Source organism: Ranitomeya imitator, chromosome 1, assembly GCF_032444005.1.
Source record: "Ranitomeya imitator isolate aRanImi1 chromosome 1, aRanImi1.pri, whole genome shotgun sequence".
NCBI classification, from domain to species: Eukaryota; Metazoa; Chordata; class Amphibia; order Anura; family Dendrobatidae; genus Ranitomeya; species Ranitomeya imitator.
The window spans coordinates 875,982,108-876,003,219 of NC_091282.1; the positions used below are offsets into that span (position 1 = coordinate 875,982,108).

General features: G+C 42.3%; 1 protein-coding gene across 2 annotated transcripts in view; it reads left to right on the forward strand.

The window, feature by feature from the left end:
• Positions 1-21,112, forward strand: part of CFAP299 (cilia and flagella associated protein 299) — a 967,879-nt gene that overhangs the window by 827,274 nt on the left and 119,493 nt on the right. Inside the window, exon 5 of one of the 2 annotated variants that reach the window (XM_069745705.1) lies at positions 20,075-20,151. The exons of the other annotated variant lie outside the window; for it this stretch is intronic. Within the exon in view, the coding sequence (XP_069601806.1) occupies positions 20,075-20,151 (77 nt within the window). The remainder of the gene's footprint in view (positions 1-20,074; positions 20,152-21,112) is intronic. 2 annotated transcript variants of the gene reach the window in all.

The window sequence follows — 21,112 nt, forward strand, 5'->3', positions numbered from 1 at the left end:
TAACAAAATTGAGGTTATATAGTGGCCAGCCCAAACCCCGGACCTTAATCCGATAGATCACTTGTGTGGTGACATTAAAAATGCTGTTTATGAGGCAAAGTCAACAAATGGCAAAAAATTATGCGATGAAGTCCAAGGAATAACAGTTGACAAGTGCCAGAAGCTGGTTGACTCTACGCAACATAGATGTGAAGCAGTTCTAAAAATTTGTGGCTATACAACTAAATATTAGGTTAGTGATTCACATGAATGTTAAATCCGCAAAAAAGTACATATTGTGAATTTGTAAAGACAAATGCAGACACTGCTATTTTTTAGTAAAGACCAATGTTCTGTTTTTGTTATTTTCTGTAAAGTAGTTAATAATTCTACATATTTCTCTTCATGTTTTGATTTAGAAAACCATGTGCAATGTTCCCAATGCATGGAAATAAAAACTAGTATTAAGAATTACGAGAAGGACGATACAAAAAAGACAAAATCCTGAAGCGTATACCCATGTATGGGTGGGAAGGGGTGCATGAGAATAGACACCCAAAACAGTTAAAAAACACTGGATTTTCCATTACTGTCATCCAGTCGTGTTGGGAAGTGTGGGCCAAGGAAGCCCTTATTCATTTTGAAAAGAATCAGGCATTTTCAGTTGACAGGCGGATGTGCTTATCAGTTATAATACCCCCGGCAGCACTATACCCGCTCTGACAAAATACTAGCGGCAGGGCAGGCCAGGACCTCTATGGTGTACAGAAACAGTTAATGCTATGTGTCTATCTTGGACGCTGGTACAGTTGGCAAAGTACTCCTTCAGAATCTTCCAAAACCTTTCCCTCCTTGTCAGAGTTCCCCACATACGGGGCCTGGGAGGTGTGAGGGTCTGTGAAAATTGTCACAGACCTTTGAGAGTGTTCCCCTGCCTCTGCTGCATCTGGCTGGTGTGTGTCTCCCTCATCTCTACTGCTTGGTTGTCCAAGGAACTATGACCTCTGCCACCAGCATTGTCAGATGGGAATTTTTTTTAATAATTCTTCAACTAGGGCCTTCTGGTACTGCAACATTTTATTTTAACTCAGCCACGGGAAGGAAAGATGTAAAGTTCTCCATGTAACGTGGGTTTAGAAGGGTGACCAACCAGTAATTAGTGTTGACCAAAATATGTACAATGCGAGAGTCACAGGACAGAGTGTGGAACATACACTCAGCTCTGTGTGCCAGACTGCCAACAGCCAAGACTTCCCATTACCCAACAACAGGACAACTGTCCATATCCTCCTCCTCATTCTCCTCCTCGTCCTCCCTCTCTTCATCATCTTCAGGCCATCCAGGCGGGATGGCTGAACAGGCGGGATGAAGGTGGTGTGGGTAGTACTGTCTATAGCGCATTCAACCAGCTGCTGTTCCTCTTCATTATCAGCCAATCCGCATTGAGAAGATGAGATGAGGCTGGGCTATGTAGCATCACCCTGTATAGTTTCTTGCTCCATCTCAACTTGCTCCCCCTGCAAATATTCCTCTTTAATTGTGAGCAGGGAGCGTTTCAATAGACAGAGAAATGGGATGGTTATGCTGATTTTGGCGTCATTGCCGCTCACAATCTTGGTCAAGTCCTCAAAGTTTTGAAGAACTGCAAAGATGTCAGACATCCATGCCCATTCAAACCATGCCAAAACCAGGAGTGGAACAAATAGAGGAAAAGTATAACAGGAACATATGCACCACTTCTGTATTTATTACCCACTCCTGGTTTTGGCTTACAAATACTGATGTAAAATACTGACAAAATACTGCTAGTGTGATGGCAGCCTAAGGCCGAGGTCACACAAGTCTCTCATGCAAGTGAATCAAATCAATTGTGCTAATGACACTCAGACCAAACTCTGATCCGAGTTTGAGCCAAGTGTCATCTTAGTTTGATCCTATTCTCCACGTGTGGAGAAGATGGAGAACATAATTTCTTCATCTCTTTTGTCTGTGTCCGCTGAAGTCGGACTGCACTCTGATGTCATCCAAGTGCAATGCGATGTCTTAAACACACTCATAAACTTGTATGGGTGTGCATCATCCGATTTGCCACCTGCAGCATGGTGCAATTTTTTCCACAGACCAATTCGTTCTGTAGAAACTATGTACTGCCCCATAGTATAACATTGGTCATCAGACAGCACTTTGGCCATGTTAAACGCTCGTGTGAGCAAGCCCTGAAAAGACATGTAGCCTCTTCCTAAAAAAAATTGGTAGAGCTTGGCCCAGTTGATTTTTGAGCGATTTTCATAGGCCTTATGGGCGCTGATTTCTAGCATTGCAGAACATAGTAGAGTGTAGCCCTGTATCATTTGACAACTAGAACAGATCCATTTTCACAAATCTGGTTTGAAAAATTAAAGCTGGATTTCTGTTCATAATAATAATCAACAGATAATCTTGTAAAGTATTCTTAACAGATTGCAACATGTAATTTGGAAAAAAGAAATGTTTCACCCGTAAACCTCCTCTCCACACATTGTTCTCTTGAGACAAGTAACACTTCCATCTGTATTATTTCACACACATGACATGCCAAAAATCTATTTGTGTTTCAAGATTATAATTTGCGATGTTAATTGACATTTGTTAAAAATTATACACATCATTTTCTTATAGGATTTAACCTTTAGTTTTCTGATTGCAATTAGTCCACTATGGCTTCTGCCAGGTAATATAAGGACAAACTTTAATTAGTTTGGGAAAGAAGTCTGGGATGTCACTCCACTGTTTATTTGGAAAAGTGTAGTTTAAACTAAGATAAAGTAGTAATCTGGTTCAAAATGGCTTTCACTTTGTTAAATTAGAAAGTACAGGATTCAGCTAAGCATAAATTACGGTATGTATATCATACATAAGACACTACTGTAACTTAATACATTTGTATTCCAATGTTAGTGTCATACGAGTTTCATATGAAAGCACTGCACACCAATGTACTCATATATATGCTCTTAATGCACTTCTAGGCTAATTTGTATGAAGATGCAAGGCTTCATTTCTCAGCACTGGCACATCAGATTACTACAAAACAAGTACCGTATTTTTTGGTCTATAAGACTCACTTTTTCCCCAAAAAAATTTGGGAGGAAAATGGGAGGTGCGTCTTATAGTCTGAACACAGGCTTACAGCCGTGGCGTAGCAGCGTCCCTTCCTCAGGGAACAGGCGGCAGCAGAGGTGTGGCGATGCTATGGCTCGGTGTTGGCGGTGAGCAGTGTGGAGTGCATCATTGGTTTCCCTGTGGCCATATTCCTGATGCCATGGGCCCCCAGAGGCGGCGCGTGCATGGATTGAGATCTCTGCTGACCTCTCGAGCTCCATTTTCCTGAGGCTGGGGGCTTGAGATCTCGGTGGCCCTTGGCTTCAGGTAAATGGCCACCGGAGGCTGCGCAGATTGAGATCTTGGAGGCCATTTTCCTGAAGCCGAGGGCCGCTGAGATCTCAATCTGTGCATGTGCCACTGAGAAACCAGTGATGCACTCGGCTCTGCTTGCCGTGAACACCGGGCCGCGGCTTTGCCACATTTCTGCCACTGTCATCCTGAGGAAGGGACCCTGCTCCATGCAACGCACTCTGCTCTGTCTCACCGCCGACACCTGACCCGCAGCATCCCACCGCTGGTATACCCTGGGACTGCAGCATTGCCCCACTTCTGCCGCTGCTGGCTTCCTGAGGAAGGGACCATGCCTCCTGTGACCCCGCTCTACCACAGCCGGCCCTCTTATAAAAATCTTTTTTCTGTTATTTTCCACCCCAACATTTGTGGTGCGCCTTATGGTCCAGTGCGTCTTATAGTCCGAAAAATACAATAACTTTTTTCATTTTGCCATATGACCTATATAGCCATATCACTAGTTTCAGTAGTAAAATTGTCCTGAAAGAGTCTTTTTAAATGGTTATATTGAGGAATGGTTCAAGCAGCATGTATGAATCTTCAGCCATGGGTTATATACATAGTTACATAGGTTAAAAAAAAGAGATGCGTCCATTAAGTTTTACCTTTTTCCATCAGTTACACACATTCTCTATATTATTTATAACCCAGTACTCCATTTGTTGTGAGAAAAGCATCTAGCTCTTTTATAAAAGCTGTTATAGTGTCTGCCATTGTAGTAATTCTTGTGGTAGGGCATTCCACAGTCTGACTGCTCAAACTATAAAGAACCCTTTACTATTTAGCTGTCGGAATAGTTTTTCCTCCACAAATAATGAATGCACCCTCGTCCTTTGTAAGGTCTTTGAAAGGAGCAAGTCATGTGCCAGTACTTTGTATTGACCACATATGTATTTATACATATACAGTCCCTGACAGAAGTTATGTCGCTTATCCATGTTATGTAAATAAAGCTTATAACCAGACGTTAAATTCATCCATTGGTTGTATAAATTATTCTTTTGAAAGCTGAAACCCTCCGAAATGTGGTTTAGGTTAAGAAAATAAATTGGCATCAATACAGAAATATTGATCAGATAATGAACACAGAATGGTCAGATTTTGGCAAGACAAAAGTTTTGTCGTCTGGTCATATAATGCACCCAATCATAGTCTACATCCTCACCTGTGCTCACTACATAATCGGTTAATTAATGTGTGTGTATAAAAAGAAACCCAGCACCCCAGACCTTCACTTGAACTGCAACTTGAGCTCTGACAGCATGCCAAAAATCCACCCTGCGACCAAAGCCTGGATTACCAAGAGGTTGATGACCAGATCCACTGCAGAGGTGGCTGGCACCTATAATTTATCTCAGCGTCAAGTACAAAGAATTAAAAAAAGATTTAAAGAGTAGTGTTGAGCGATACCGTCCGATACTTGAAAGTATCGGTATCGGATAGTATCGGCCGATACCCGAAAAATATCGGATATCGCCGATACCGATATCCGATACCAATACAGGTCAATGGGACATCAAGTATCGGAAGGTATTCTCATGGTTCCCAGGGTCTGAAGGAGAGGAAACTCTCCTTCAGGCCCTGGGATCCATAGGGATGTGTAAAATAAAGAATTAAAATAAAAAATATTGATATGCTCACCTCTCCGGCGGCCCCTGGACTTCACACTGCTAACCGGGAGGCTTCTTTGTTTAAAAAGCGCGCCTTTCGGACCTGTGAATGACGTCCCGGCTTCTGATTGGTCGCGTGCCGCCCATGTGACCGGCACGCGACCAATCAGAGGCTGCGACGTCATTCGCAGGTCCTCAATTCCTAGAATTAGCAGTTTTGTGAATGAGAATGACGTCGCGGCTTCTGATTGGCCGCGTGCCGGTCACATGGGCGGCACGCGACCAATCAGAAGCCGGGACGTCATTCACCGGTCCGAAAGGCGCGCTTTTTAAACAAAGAAGCCTCCCGGATAGCAGCGTGAAGTCCAGGGGCCGCCGGAGAGGTGAGCATATCAATATTTTTTATTTTAATTCTTTATTTTCCACATCCCTATTGATTCGATACCGATACCCGATATCACAAAAATATCGGATCTCGGTATCGGAATTCCGATACCGCAAATATCGGCCGATACCCGATACTTGCGGTATCGGAATGCTCAACACTATTAAAGAGATTGGAGATGTGTTTGACAAGCCCAGGTCTGGCAGACCCCGCAAGACAACTGCTCAGGAGGAACGTTTGCTGGTTAGAAAATCCAAAGCAAACCCCTCTTCCACTGCAGCAGAGCTCCAACAGGCCTGGTCACCTCAAGTCCTTGTGTCAACTAGAACAGTTTGCAGGATTCTGTCTCGAAATGGCCTCCATTGTCGAATCAGTGCCCAGAAGCAAGCACTAAACAAAAGGCAAATAAAAAACCATGTCGCATTTGCAAAGTCCCACAGCCTGCTAAACAGATGGATGCTGGAAAAGTGGCAGAAGGTGGATTTCTCTGATGAATCTTCAGTAGAATTACACCACAGCCGCCACAAATACTGCAGGAGACCTACTGGAGCCCGTATGGATCCAAAATACACCCAGAAAACAGTTAAATTTGGTGGTGGAAAGATCATGGTCTGGGGTTACATTCAGTATAGGGGTGTGCAAAACATTTGCAAGGTGGAAGGCAATATCTAAAATATCAATAGCCTAAAATATTAAGAAGTATTAGCTACCTCTTATATTCAAAATCATAAAAGGGGTGAAATTCTGCAGCAGGATGGTGCTCCATCTCATACATCCATCTCTACAACAAAGTTCCTCCATGCAAAAATGATCAAGGTGCTCAAGGACTGGCCAGCCCAGTCACCAGACATGAACATCATCCTTGAGCATCTTTGGAGTAGGATGAAAGAGGAAGCTTGGAAGACAAAACCAAAGAATCTAGATGAACTCTGGGAGGCATGTAAGACTGCATTCTTTGTTATTCCTGATGACTTCATTAATAAATTGTATGAATCATTGTTGAACCGCATGCATGCAGTCCTTCAAGCTCATGGAAGTCACACAAAATATTAAATATGACTCTAATAGCACCATAACTTCATTGACCACTGTTATGCAACATACATTTGTATTGAAAGTTAATTATTTGCTTTAATATCACATTACTTTCTGTGGGCGACAAAACTTTTGTCTTGTCAAAATCTGACCATTCTGTGTCCATTAACCCCTTTCTGCCATTAGACGTACTATTCCGTCCATGTGGGGTGGGCTTTACTTCCCAAGGACGGAATAGTACGTCATAGGCGATCGGCCGCGCTCACGGGGGGAGCGCGGCCGGGTGTCAGCTGCTTATCACGGACCGTCCCCCGGCACATTAAAGGGAACCTGTCACCCCGTTTTTTGAGATTGAGCTATAAATACTGTTAAATAGGGCCTGCGCTGTGTGTTCCTATAGTGTATGTAGTGTACCCCGATTCCCCACCTATGCTGAGATATAACTTACCAAAGTCGCCGTTTTCGCCTGTCAATCAGGCTGGTCAGGTCGGGAGGGCGTGGTGACATCGCTGGTTCTTCCTCAGCTTTACGTTGGTGGCGTAGTGGCGTAGTGGTGAACAAGCAGCGCGCGATCTGCGCTGTAATCCCTTGCATCGGTGGGGGCGGCCATCTTCCTGGGGCCGCGCGTGCGCAGATCGAGTGCTCTGCTGCACGGGGCTTCAGGAAAATGGCCGCGGGATGCCGCGCGTGCGCATTAGAGATCACGGCGGCCATTTTCCCAAAGCCGAGATGCAAACTCGGCTTTGAGAAAATGGCCGCCGCGATCTCTAATGCGCACGCGCGGCATCCCGCGGCCATTTCCCTGAAGCCCCGTGCAGCAGAGCACTCGATCTGCGCACGCGCGGCCCCAGGAAGATGGCCGCCCCCACCGATGCAAGGGATTACAGCGCAGATCGCGCGCTGCTTGTTCACCACTACGCCACTACGCCACCAACGTAAAGCTGAGGAAGAACCAGCGATGTCACCACGCCCTCCCGACCTGACCAGCCTGATTGACAGGCGAAAACGGCGACTTTGGTAAGTTATATCTCAGCATAGGTGGGGAATCGGGGTACACTACATACACTATAGGAACACACAGCGCAGGCCCTATTTAACAGTATTTATAGCTCAATCTCAAAAAACGGGGTGACAGGTTCCCTTTAACCCCCGGCACACCGCGATCAAACATGATCGCGATGTGCCGGCGGTGCAGGGAAGCATCGCGCAGGGAGGGGGCTCCCTGTGGGCTTCCCTGAGACCCCCGCAGCAACGCGATGTGATCGCGTTGCTCCGGGGGTCTCTTACCTCCTCCCTGCAGCAAGTCCCAGATCCAAGATGGCCGCGGATCCGGGTCCTGCAGGGAGGGAGGTGGCTTACCAAGTGCCTGCTCAGAGCAGGCACTTGGTAACGCTGCAGCGCTGTGTGACAGATCGGTGATCTGTCAGAGTGCTGTGCAAACTGGCAGATCACCGATCTGTATTGTCCCCCCCAGGGACAAAGTAAAAAAGTAAAAAAAAAATTTTTACAAGTGTGTAAAAAGAAAAAAAAAAATCCTAAATAATGAAAAAAAATATATGTATTATTCCCATAAATACATTTCTTTATCTAAATAAAAAAAACAAAACAATAAAAGTACACATATTTAGTATCGCCGCATCCGTAATGACCCGACCTATAAAACTGGCCCACTAGTTAACCCCTTCAGTAAACACCGTAAGAAAAAAAAAAAACGAGGCAAAAAACAACGCTTTATTATCATACCGCTGAACAAAAAGTGGAATAACACGCGATCAAAAAGACAGATATAAATAACCATGGTACCGCTGAAAGTGTCATCTTGTCCCGCAAAAAATGAGCCACCAGACAGCAACATCAGCAAAAAAATAAAAAAGTTATAGTCCTCAGAATAAAGCGATGCAAAAATAATTATTTTTTCTATAAAATAGTTTTTATCATATAAAAGCGCCAAAACATAAAAAATGATATAAATGAGGTGTCGCTGTAATCGTACTGTCCCGAAGAATAAAACTGCTTTATCAATTTTACCAAACGCGGAACGGTATAAACGCCTCCCCCAAAAGAAATTCATGAATAGCTGGTTTTTGCTAATTCTGCCTCACAAAAATCGGAATAAAAAGCGATCAAAAAATGTCACATGTCCGAAATTGTTAACAATAAAAACGTCAACTCGTCCTGCAAAAAACAAGACCTCACATGACTCTGTGGACTCAAATATGGAAAAATTATAGCTCTCAAAATGTGGTCACGCAAAAAATATTTTTTGCAATAAAAAGCGTCTTTCAGTGAGTGACGGCTGCCAATCATAAAAATCCGCTAAAAAACCCGCTATAAAAGTAAATCAAACCCCCCTTCATTACCCCCTTAGTTAGTGAAAAATAAAAAAAATTTAAAAAATGTATTTATTTCCATTTTCCCATTAGGGTTAGGGCTAGGGCTAGGGTTAGGGTTAGGGCTAGGGTTAGGGTTAGGGCTAGGGTTAGGGTTAGGGTTAGGGCTAGGGTTAGGGCTAGGGCTAGGGTTAGGGCTAGGGTTAGGGCTAGGGTTAGGGCTAGGGTTATGGTTAGGGTAAGGGCTAGGGTTATGGTTAGGGCTAGGGTTAGGGCTAGGGTTAAGGCTACAGTTAGGGTAAAGGCTACAGTTAGGGTTAAGGCTACAGTTAGGGTTAAGGCTACAGTTAGGGTTGGGGCTAAAGTTAGGGTTAGGGTTTGGATTACATTTGCGGTTGGGAATAGGGTTGGGATTAGGGTTAGGGGTGTGTCTGGGCTAGAGGTGTGGTTAGGGTTACCGTTGGAATTAGGGTTAGAGGTGTGTTTGGATTAGGGTTTCAGTTATAATTGGGTGGTTTCCACTGTTTAGACACATCAGGGGCTCTCCAAACGCGACATGGCGTCCGATCTCAATTCCAGCCAATTCTGCGTTGAAAAAGTAAAACAGTGCTACTTCCCTTCCGAGCTCTCCTGTGTGCCCAAACAGGAGTTTACCCCAACATATGGGGTATCAGCGTACTCAGGACAAATTGGACAACAACTTTTGGGGTCCAATTTCTCCTGTTACCCTTGGGAAAATACAAAACTGGGGGCTAAAAAATAAGTTTTGTGGAAAAAAAAGGATTTTTTAATTTTTACGGCTCTGCGTTATAAACTGTAGTGAAACACTTGGGGGCTCAAAGTTCTCACAACACATCTAGATAAGTTCGTGGGGGGTCTAGTTTCCAATATGGGGTCACTTGTGGGGGCTTTCTACTGTTTAGGTACATTAGGGGCTCTGCAAACACAATGTGACGCCTGCAGACCATTCCATCTAAGTCTGTATTTCAAATGGCGCTCCTTCCCTTCCGAGCCTTCCCATGCGCCCAAACGGTGGTTCCCCCCCACATATGGGGTATAAGCGCACTCAGGACAAATTGCACAACAAATTTTGGGGTCCAATTTCTCCTGTTACCCTTGGGAAAATACAAAACTGGGGGCTAAAAAATAATATTTGTGTGAAAAAATTTGTGTTTTATTTTTACGGCTCTGCATTATAAACTTCTGTGAAGCTCTTGGTGGGTCAAAGTGCTCAACACACCTCTAGATAAGTTCCTTAGAGGGTCTACTTACCAAAATGGTGTCACTTGTGGGGGGTTTCAATATTTAGGCACATCAGTGGCTCTCCAAACGCAACATGGCGTCTCATCTCAATTCCTGTGAATTTTGCATTGAAAAGTCAAACGGCACGTCTTCCCTTCCGAGCTCTCCCATGCGCCCAAACAGTTGTTTACCCCCACATATGGGGTATCAGCGTACTCAGGACAAATTGTACAACAAGGTTTATGGTCCATTTTCTCCTGGAACTCTTGGCAAAATAAAACAAATTGGAGCTGAAGTAAATTTTTTGTGAAAAAAAGTTAAATGTTCATTTTTATTCAAACATTCCAAAAATTCCTGTGAAACACCTGAAGGGTTAATAAACTTCTTGAATGTGGTTTTGAGAACCTTTAGGGGTGCAGCTTTTAGAATGGTGTCACACTTGGGTATTTTCTATCATATAGACCCCTCAAAATGACTTCAAATGAGATGTGGTCCCTAAAATATAACGGTGTTGTAAAAATGAGAAATTGCTGGTCAACTTTTAACCCTTATAACTCCCTAACAAAAAAAATGTTGATTCCAAAATTGTGCTGATGTAAAGTAGACATGTGGGAAATGTTACTTATTAAGTATTTTGTGTGACATATCTCTGTGATTTAATTGCATAAAAATTCAAAGTTGGAAAATTGCGAAATTTTCAAAATTTTCGCCATGTTTCCGTTTTTTTCACAAATAAACGCAGGTAATATCAAAGAAATTTTACCACTATCATGAAGTACAATATGTCACCAGAAAACAATGTCAGAATCACCAGGATCCGTTGAAGCATTCCAGAGTTATAACCTCATAAAGGGACAGTGGTCAGAATTGTATAAATTGGCCCGGTCCATAACGTGCAAACCACCCTTGGGGGTAAAGGGGTTAACTGATCAATATTTCTGCATTGATGCCAATTTATTTTCTTAACATAAACCACATTTCGGAAGGTTTCAGCTTTGAAAAGAATAATTTATACAACCAATGGATGAATTTAACGTCAGGCTATAAGCTTTTATTTACATAACATGGATAGGTGACATAACTTCTGTCAGGGAGTGTAAATGAGGTCACCTCTGAAGCATCTTTCTTCTCAGCTAATGAAGGTCAACTTTTCTACACTCTTATTAAAGGAGATGACTTCCATACCTTGTAATAATTTAGGTGCTGCCTTTGAAATGACTCTAAGAATGTAAACCCCAAAACTGGATCCCATATGCTAGAGGTGGCCTTACCGGTGATTTTTGGAAAGGTAATACATTGGGATCACAAGATTGTATCTTTCTTTTTATAAACCCTAAAGGTACCGTCACACTAAGCGACGCTGCAGCGATACCGACAACGATGTCGATCGCTGCAGCGTCGCTGTTTGGTCGCTGGAGAGCTGTCACACAGACAGCTCTCCAGCGACCAACGATCCCGAGGTCCCCGGTAACCAGGGTAAACATCGGGTTACTAAGCGCAGGGCCGCGCTTAGTAACCCAATGTTTACCCTGGTTGCCAGCGTAAATGTTAAAAAAAACAAACACTACATAATTACCTTCAGCTGTCTGTCCTCCGGCGCTGTGATTTCCTCTGCACTGTCAGCGCCGGTCAGCCGGAAAGCAGAGCAGTGACGTCACCGCTCTGCTTTCTGGCTGGCTGGCGCTGACACAGGATGCAGGAGGAGTGCAGAGAAGCAGAGCGCCGGGGACAGACAGCTGAAGGTAAGTATGTACTGTTTGTTTTTTCAATGTTTACGCTGGTAACCAGGGTAAACATCGGGTTACTAAGCGCGGCCTTGCGCTTAGTAACCCGATGTTTACCCTGGTTACCAGTGAAGACATCGCTGGATCGGTGTCACACACGCCGATCCAGCGATGTCAGCGGGAAGTCCAGCGACAAAATAAAGTTCTGGACTTTCCTCAGCGACCAACGATCTTCCAGCAGGGGCCTGATCGTTGGTCGCTGTCACACATAACGATTTCCTTAACGATATCGTTGCTACGTCACAAAAAGCAACGATATCGTTAACGATATCGTTATGTGTGAAGGTACCTTTAGAGCTTGTTTGCATTTGTAGCTGCTGCCTAACATTGAATACTGCTGTTCAGCCTACTCATAACCAGAATACCCAAGTCCTTCTCGTGTTCTGTAATCCCGAGTTTACTATTGTATTACTATGATCATCTTATTAGGGACTGATATGATCTACATTATTCTTTTTGCCTTTAATGTATTTGTATATTTGTGGTTGATTTATTTAAATGTAACAGGAGATTATTTTCTCTGTAGATAACTCTGCTAACTTTACTTCTTTTTTACATTTCCCATTGAGATTTTTATACTTCTGGAAATGCTATTTCTGACTTCTCTGCCAACAAGGTTTTAAATGTTCTTTGTTTTTGTTTTATTATACGTTGTACTGTCCTATTTAAAAGAACCCTCCTGTCAAAATCTTTATCCTCTTAATATATTACAGTCATCAGTTTAATATATTGCAATCATCATATTATATAGCACTGTGTACTTACAATTGCTCATTTTACCTTTATACCCAGCCAATTCTTCTCTTTTCCATTAGGTCTATGACATCACGTGATTAAAAATGGACTAGCTGAATCCTTCTAAGCTTTATGTAGATAATCTGTTTTCCCTGTATGAGCCATGAGTCACTGCAAAAGTCCCTAGTAGGGGAGGAGGGAGCAGCTGGGTCAGGAGGTGAGGGGTATCATAACTGTAGGGAAAAGAGACTTCCTGTATCTACTTAAAGCAGAGAAAAAAATGAAGAATTTACTGGGTAGTAAGGCAAAATGAGAAATTGCAAGTACACGGTGCTATATAATATGATGATTGCAATATATTAAAAGGATACAAAACTTTGATGGGATGAGTTCTTCTTTAACCATAAAATAATAAACTTTATATAGGATTCTAGTAAAATATCTTTTATTCTCCATTTATGTCCAAGTTATTAAGAGTAGATCCCAGTCCACAAGACTAAGCTCTTCCCTCAACTGAATTTTACTTTCCTAAACTTCCAAGTTTTTGTTTTTCCAATTTGTACAGTTTCGTTAAATATTACTTCGAAATGTATTAAATTGTGGTTGCTTCTGCCCAAATGTTCCTGTACCTGTAGATCTGATATTGGATCTCTTGATGTGATTTTGGATCTCCTATAGTTGGTTCATCAACCAATTGAGAGAAGTCATTGTCTTCAATTGTCAATAAGAACACACAACCAGAAGATTCTATGTCCCATTGAAAGTCTGGATAGATAAAATCCCCCATTATAAGGACCTTATTATTTGCTGCCTTTTTAATTTGTTGCAGCATTTCATTCTCTACCTGTACAGCTATAGGAGATTTATATCAAAAACTCCAATTAGCAGCTTTCCATTATTGCCATCCCCATGTACATTTACCCATACTTACGCTACATTGTTTATATGCAAAGAGAAAAAAGGAGTGCAAAACTACCCATATATAAAAAGTATATCAATTATTTATTAATTACCAATATAATCATAAAATTATCACATACATAATTATAAAAAAAAATGTTTCCCATAGTCAAAGAAATATATAGTGAAGGACACAAAACAGAAATAAAGTCTGACACAATTGCATATATAACAGGACCGGGAAGTCAGAGACCATAGTATATATTACAGCACTGTCTCACCACCATAAGTATAATTAGAGTGAAAAAAGCATATTGCCAATATGGCTATCTCCCTATACAAGGTGTAGGCAGTAGAGAAACGAAGAAGAACCGAGACAAAAGTCCAAAATGAAGTGTAAATAACAATATTTATTAAAATATAAAGTGGAACGGTGGGAAAGAATACCATATACAGCACACCACCAGGGACATATAAATAGTACAAAATTAATACAAAAAAGTATAATAATGGATTTATCCATATCAATAAACCGTATTGATCAGCCATATAGCAGTGTCAAAGTGTAGATGAGATGCTATCATATTATAAGGTGCATGTGCAATAGTATAGACAATAGGCTGGAGGAGGCCAAATAAAGTGCTAGCAGAAATATAGGATATGATACCAGCTAGTGCTGCTGAATAACCTAGATGAAGGCCTGGAGGACCAAGTAGCCAAATAAGTATGGGGCACCTAGTTAACAGAGCCAAAACTAAATAAAGTGCAAGTATTATAGGTCGGAACCAGCCATAGATGTTACCTGCTATATGGTGAATGGATCCCTGGGATGTGCCGAACCCCGACGCGCATTTCGGCGTCTGCCTTCGTTATTTATTTATTTATTTATTTATTTTATTTATTTATTTATCAAAATATAATCTCACCCAATTTGTCCAGGCAATAGGTCAGACCATGCAGCCCCAACGCGCGTTTTGCGTGGGCTTCCTCAGGGTGCTGAGTGCATCTTTTAGTGCATTTTACAGTGCATGTTTTATTGATTTAATTCTGTTTTTTTTAATTCTTACTCTACATTGTTGCAGCTCCCCCAAAAGTCATCAATGAGCTCAGGTCTTAAGTTGAATCTAATGATCATTGTTGTTTTTCCTGTCCTTTCTAAATGTGGTTTAAACCTGCACAAGACCTAAAATATATAAATCGTAAGTAAAGGATTTATGAACAGTTTCTTGCCATCCACCTCCCTTCCCGTTTACCAAGAAACTTCAAAATGTTTAACAATGATTTATAATAAGTTGTATTATTTGACTATTGATTGATTATGTGAAGTCATTTTGATAGGTTGTATCCACATTTCAATCTGTAAACAGTACAGCATGAAACAAACCCATAGAGCAGAAGAGCGGAAATGGATATACACACGTGGTCAAAATTGTTGGTACCCCTCGTTTAATGACAGGAAAACCCACAATGGTCACAGAAATAACTTGAATCTGACAAAAATAATAATAAATATAAAATCTATGAAAATGAACAAATGAAAGTCAGACATTGCTTTTCAACCATGCTTCCACAGAATTAAAATAAAAAAAATAAACTCATGAAATAGGCCTGAACAGAAATGATGGTACCCATGAAAATAATGTGACAAAAGGGACATGTTAAATCGAGGTGTCTCCACTAATTAGCATCACAGGTGTCTACAATCTTGGAATCAGTGAGTGGGCCTGTATATAGGGCTACAGATACTCAATGTGCTATTTGGTGACATGGTGTGTATAACACTCAACATGGACCAGAGGAAGCGAAGGAAAGAGTTGTCTCAGGAGATTAGAAAGAAAACTATAGGCAAACATGTTAAAGTTATAAGACCATCTCCAAGCAGCTTGATGTTCCTGTGACAACAGTTGTACATATTATTCAGATATTTAAGATCCATGGGACTGTAGCCAACCTCACTAGGCGTGGCTGCAGAAGGAAAATTGATGACAAATCAAAGTGACGGATAATACGAATGGTAGCAAAAGAGCCCAGAAAAACTTATAAACACATTAAAGGTGAACTCCAAGCTCAAGGAACATCAGTGTCAGATCACACCATCTGTCATTGTCGGAGCCAAAGTGGACTTCATGGGAGGCATCCAAGGAGGACACCATTGTTGAAAAGAAATCATAAAAAAGCCAGACTGGAATTTGGGAAACTACATGTTGACAAGCCACAAAGCTTCTGGGAGAATGTCCTATGGACAGATGAGACAAAAATGGAACTTTTTGGTAAGACACTTCAGCTCTATGTTCACAGAAGGAAAAATGAAGCATATCAAGAAAAGAACACTGTCCCTACTGTGATACATGGAGGAGGCTCTTTTCTGTTCTGGGGCTGCTTTGCTGCATCTGGCACAAGGTGTCTAGAATCTGTGCAGAGTACAATGAAATCTCAAGACCATCAAGGGATTCTAGAGAGAAATGTGCTGCCCAGTGTCAGAAAGCTTGGTCTCAGTTGCAGGTCATGGGTCTTGCAACGGGAAAATGACCCACAACACACAGCTAAAAAAAGCAAGAATGGCTAAGAGGATAACATTGGACTATTCTGAAGTGGCCTTCTATGAGCCCTGATCAAAATCCTATTGAGCATCTTTGGAAAGAGCTGAAACATGCCGTCTGGAAAAGGCAATCTTCAAACATGAGACAACTGAAGCAGTTTGCTCTTGAGAAGTGGGACAAAATACCTGTCAAGAGGTGCAGAAGTCTCATTGACAGTTACAAGAATCGTTTGATTGCAGTGATTGCCTCGAAAGGTTGTGCAACAAAATATTAAGTTAAGGGTGCCATAATTTGTGTGTATATCATGCATAACACTTCTACCTATAACTCCCCATTAGCATCGTATCGTATGGTACCTGAGCAACCTGTTACCTTCACCTCTAAATCTTTCCACTGCAGTCATCTTGTTTTTCTTCATAAATTGAAATTTGCATTGAAAAAAAATGAAATTGAAAGAAGTAATATTTACAGTGTATAACACAAGCCAGATGTGGAAGTAACGTTCTCCAAGCTAAACATTTACTGAGTTGGCAGGAGCGCACTTCTTTCCTACTCCTTCCAAATATGTTAAGTTAAAATGGACTGTAATTTCTTCTTATTCCCTTAACCTCCCTGGCAGACTCCTGTTGCCTTGTTTACTGACTAGTGGCTTTAAGTTACTATTACCTACCCCAATCCGGCACAGCTGCATTTCAGCTTTGCATAACAACTCATTTTCAATCTAAAACTATATTTCATGGTTAAGCTGAGCACATTAGTAGCATTAAAAAGCTGTCATCGGGGTGTCTTGTCATATTTCTCTTAATTTTGCACTGATTAATTGTCCTAATATATGGCTCAGTCTTCTTTTCCAATCTTTTCTTTTAAATTTGGAACCAGATATATTGATAAATAGATGTTTAGATATTCTACATGCTAAATAGATAAGTGATTGATAGACAGAAATTTTGAGATAGACAGACAGACAGACAGAAATACATATAGATAGATAGATAGATAGATAGATAGATAGATAGATATCACCAATTTAAGAACCACGTAATTAAATTCCTTTGACCCCCTTAGCCCCCAAGGTGGTTAGCATGTAAATGACCAGGACAATTTTTACAATTCTGACCAGTGTCACATTAAGAGGTACTAACTCTGGAATGATTCAATGGATCCCACTGATTCTGAGATTGCTTTTTCGTGACATACTGTACTTCATGAAAGTGGTAAAATTTCTTCGATATAACTTGTGTTTATTTGTGAAAATATATAGTAGAAAATACCCAAACGTGAAGCCATTGTAAAAGCTGCAACCCTCAAGGTGCTCAAAACCACATTCAAGAAGTTTATTAACCCTTCAGGTGCTTCACAGAAACTTTTGGCATGTGTGAAAAAAATGAACATTTAACTTTTTTCCCCCCAAAAAATAGTTTAGACCCATTTTTTTTTATTATTTTAACAAATTTGTTAAATCTCCTTAGCATGCCGATACCCAATATGTGGAGGAAAACCATTGTTTGGCACACGACAGAGCTTGGTAGGGAAGGAGCACCATTTGACTTTTTGAATGCAAAATTTGCTGGAACAATTAGTGGATGCTATGTTGCTTTTGAAGACCCCCTGACAGCGTCGGACTGGAGTACCTTGGGCCCACCAGAGAAAAATCATTCTTGGGGCCCACCATGCAGTTATTTAAAAATACTACACAGGATAGATCCTATATACTACATCACACTCGAGAGCTGACAGATTCTCTAAATACTGCACTACACAGGAGAGCTGACAGATCCTCTATATACTACACCACACAGGAGATCGGACAGATCCTCTATATACTACATCACACTCGAGAGCTGACAGATCCTCTATATACTACACCACACAAGAGAGTTGATAGATTCTCTATATATTACTCCATACAGGAGAGTTGACAGATCCTCTATAAACTGCACCACATAGAAGAGCTGACAAATCCTCTATATACTACACCAAATAGGAGAGCTGACAGATCCCGCCGCTGCACAGGGGGAATCTCGAACCATGTCTGCTGCAGTCTCCCATTCTCCTCTAGCAGCAGTGGAGCCTGCTCAGCGGAGGCGTCGGTCCCAGCGTCTGGCTCAGGCTGATACTGGACGACTGGTTACTACAGCCCTTCCAGGCTCTTTCTTTGTAGCCAGCAATCTTCAGCAGTGAGCAGGTCTTTCTGGGACTAAGTCCTGCTTTTCCCATACTGAGCATGCCCACGGGACGACCTCCCATTGGAGGTCTGGGGTCACATGCTCAGGTCCTGTAGCAGCTCCTATTGGACCACCAGGAAGGTCCTTGTCTGCTACAGCTATAAAAGGTTTGCATAGCCTCACGACCATGCGCTAGTATCAACCTATGTTTTGAGCCTTGCTACTGTGTGGTCATGTTTGCATGAGGTCAGGGTTGGCTGAAATAAGCCCCTAGAATACCGGCACCTCTGGTGAGGAGTTTTGTGTGTTTGGATTCAGGTCTTGGCTGAAATAAGCCCATAGAATACCGGAACCTCCGGTGAGGAGTTGTTTGTGTGCTATGCTGACTGCATGACCACAGTTTTGCTCTGTTTGGTAGCTGTGTTCCTCTGTGAGGTTAACAGGGCACAGCGTTTCCCTATCCTATTGATTCTGTGAAGTAACAGAGTTCGCTAATACCGCCATATAGCACCGCCAATTTCTAGCAGCAGGTTCCTCTCCTGCACGGTGGACCCCGGGTTGCAAACACACCTATTATTACATATACTGTATTTATACTTGGTGCGTTCCGCCAACCCTAACATAATACTAGCACCAGGGTCTGGCTAGTAAATGGCGGACGATCAGCGTCTACTGCGGAACATCCAGCAGCTGGAGGGTAGGTTGGCGGCTCTTGAGCATACAACCTCAGCCGTGAATGTCACCGCAGTCGCTTTTCAGGCTGCTAGTGTAGCTGCAGCCAGTTTGTCCACTGCCAGCCCTGTTCCGACTGTATCTCGCCTCCCGCTGCCAGAAAACTTTTCTGGCGATAGCAAATCTTGTAGGGGCTTCATGAGCCAGTGCTCTATACACCTCAAGCTCCTGGCTGTACATTTCCCCACAGAGCGGGCTAAGGTGAGGTTCATTTTGTCTCTCCTGTCGGACAGGGCGTTGGAGTGGGCTACGCCGCTGTGAGAGCATGGCGATCAGGTGGTGCAGAGTGCTCTGCTTTTCCTAAGTACTCTGAAGCAGTTCTTTTTGGGACCTCGAGTCACCCATGATACAGCGCTCCAACTGTTGGCATTGACTCAAGGCACGTCCTTGGTCAGCCATTTTGCCATCCACTAAAACACCTTAGCATCTGAGCTGGAGTGGTCAGATAAAGCCCTCATCCCTATATTTTGGAGGGGGCTGGCTGACCATGTGACGGGAGCACTCACAGTCCGTGCTGCAAAAAAAAAATATATATATATATATTTATATATTTATATATATATATATATAAAAATGAAAAAAAAGGATGATCAACAGTAAAGTTGACAGAAAATGCTTGGCTTTGGGAATAGAAGGGGAACATAGAATACCTGCGGGTCCGGTGTGCTGGCGTCCCTGTGGTGATGTGTGGAGCCATAGGTGGTCAGTGGGACTTTATAGAGCCTGTGCAGGTGCTACCTCAGGGACGCTATTCCCCAGCGTACCACATACTTCCTGTGCCGTCTCTGCGCTCCAACACTCGGATCAGTACCCCTGCCATGCGCAGCCGCTACTCCAGGGACACCATTCCCCAGCGTATTCCGTACTTCCTGCACAGGCTCTATAAAGTCCCACTGACCACCTATGGCTCCACACATCACCACAGGGACGCCAGCACACCGGACCCGCAGGTATTCTATGTTCCCCTTCTATTCCCAAAGCCATGCATTTTCTGTCAACTTTACTGTTGATCATCCTTTTTTTTCATTTATATATATATATATTTTTATTTTTTTTGCAGCACGGACTGTGAGTGCTCCCCCTTCCCTGACCTACATTTTCTCTGCATATACGCCTTTTGGTATGTTGTATACCTACAGTCTTCACCTCCCTTTACATATTCCCTCCATTCCACTTAACCCTATACTATTCCTTCTCTACAGCTCTACCCTGGAGCCTGCCTTATGCTACTATCTGTCCCATACTCTTGGGGTATCTTCCACTCTTTTTCTACAACAAGGTTAGTCGCCCTTTTTCTCACTACTAGTACCCATATTTATATTTATGGTTTTGTCAGAACCTTACCCCTAGACGTCATTCGCCGATGTGTACGCCAATTTTGATGTCAGCTGTATGGAATGTATATTATGCTAATTCAACAAGGGGCATTTTGTGTATGTATACATTTTTTTCTATATTTATGTATAAAGTGCCTGTATTATATGGATGTCACTGTATATAGCTCTCACCCAGCAGTTGTTACAAATGATTAATGTACAGCACCTTTTGTATATTTTTTTGCATATTATTAATATATTACAATTCTTATTGTCTTTCTAGTGAGGTTTGACAAAGGCCTACAGCGGGGCCGAAACGTTACCTCAGTACCTCTATACTATTGTGGTGACCTCAGCTTCGCTTTATCACTGTGGTGAAAATAATAAATTACTCCTCTGCATTTGAAAAAACCAAACATGCGAGTGCAGCTGTTTCTTACTTATTTGTGATTCTACTGGATGTTATCCTGGTTCAGCCTGCACCTACCCACATTAACCTGAGTGCACGCCATTGCTATTTCGATATCCTCTATATACTACATGGGAGAGCTGACAGATCCTCTATATACTACACCACACAGGAGAGCTGACAGATCCTCTATTTACTACACCACACAGGAGAGCTGACAGATCCTCTATATACTACACCACACAGGAGAGCTGACAGATCCTCTATATACCACACCACACAGGAGAGCTGACAGATCCTCTATATACCACACCACACAGGAGAGCTGACAGATCCTCTATATACTACACCACACAGGAGAGCTGACAGATCCCCTATATACTACACCACACAGGAGAGCTGACAGATCCTCTATATACTACACCACACAGGAGAGCTGACAGATCCACTATATACCACACCACACAGGAGAGCTGACAGATCCTCTATATACTACACCACACAGGAGAGCTGAC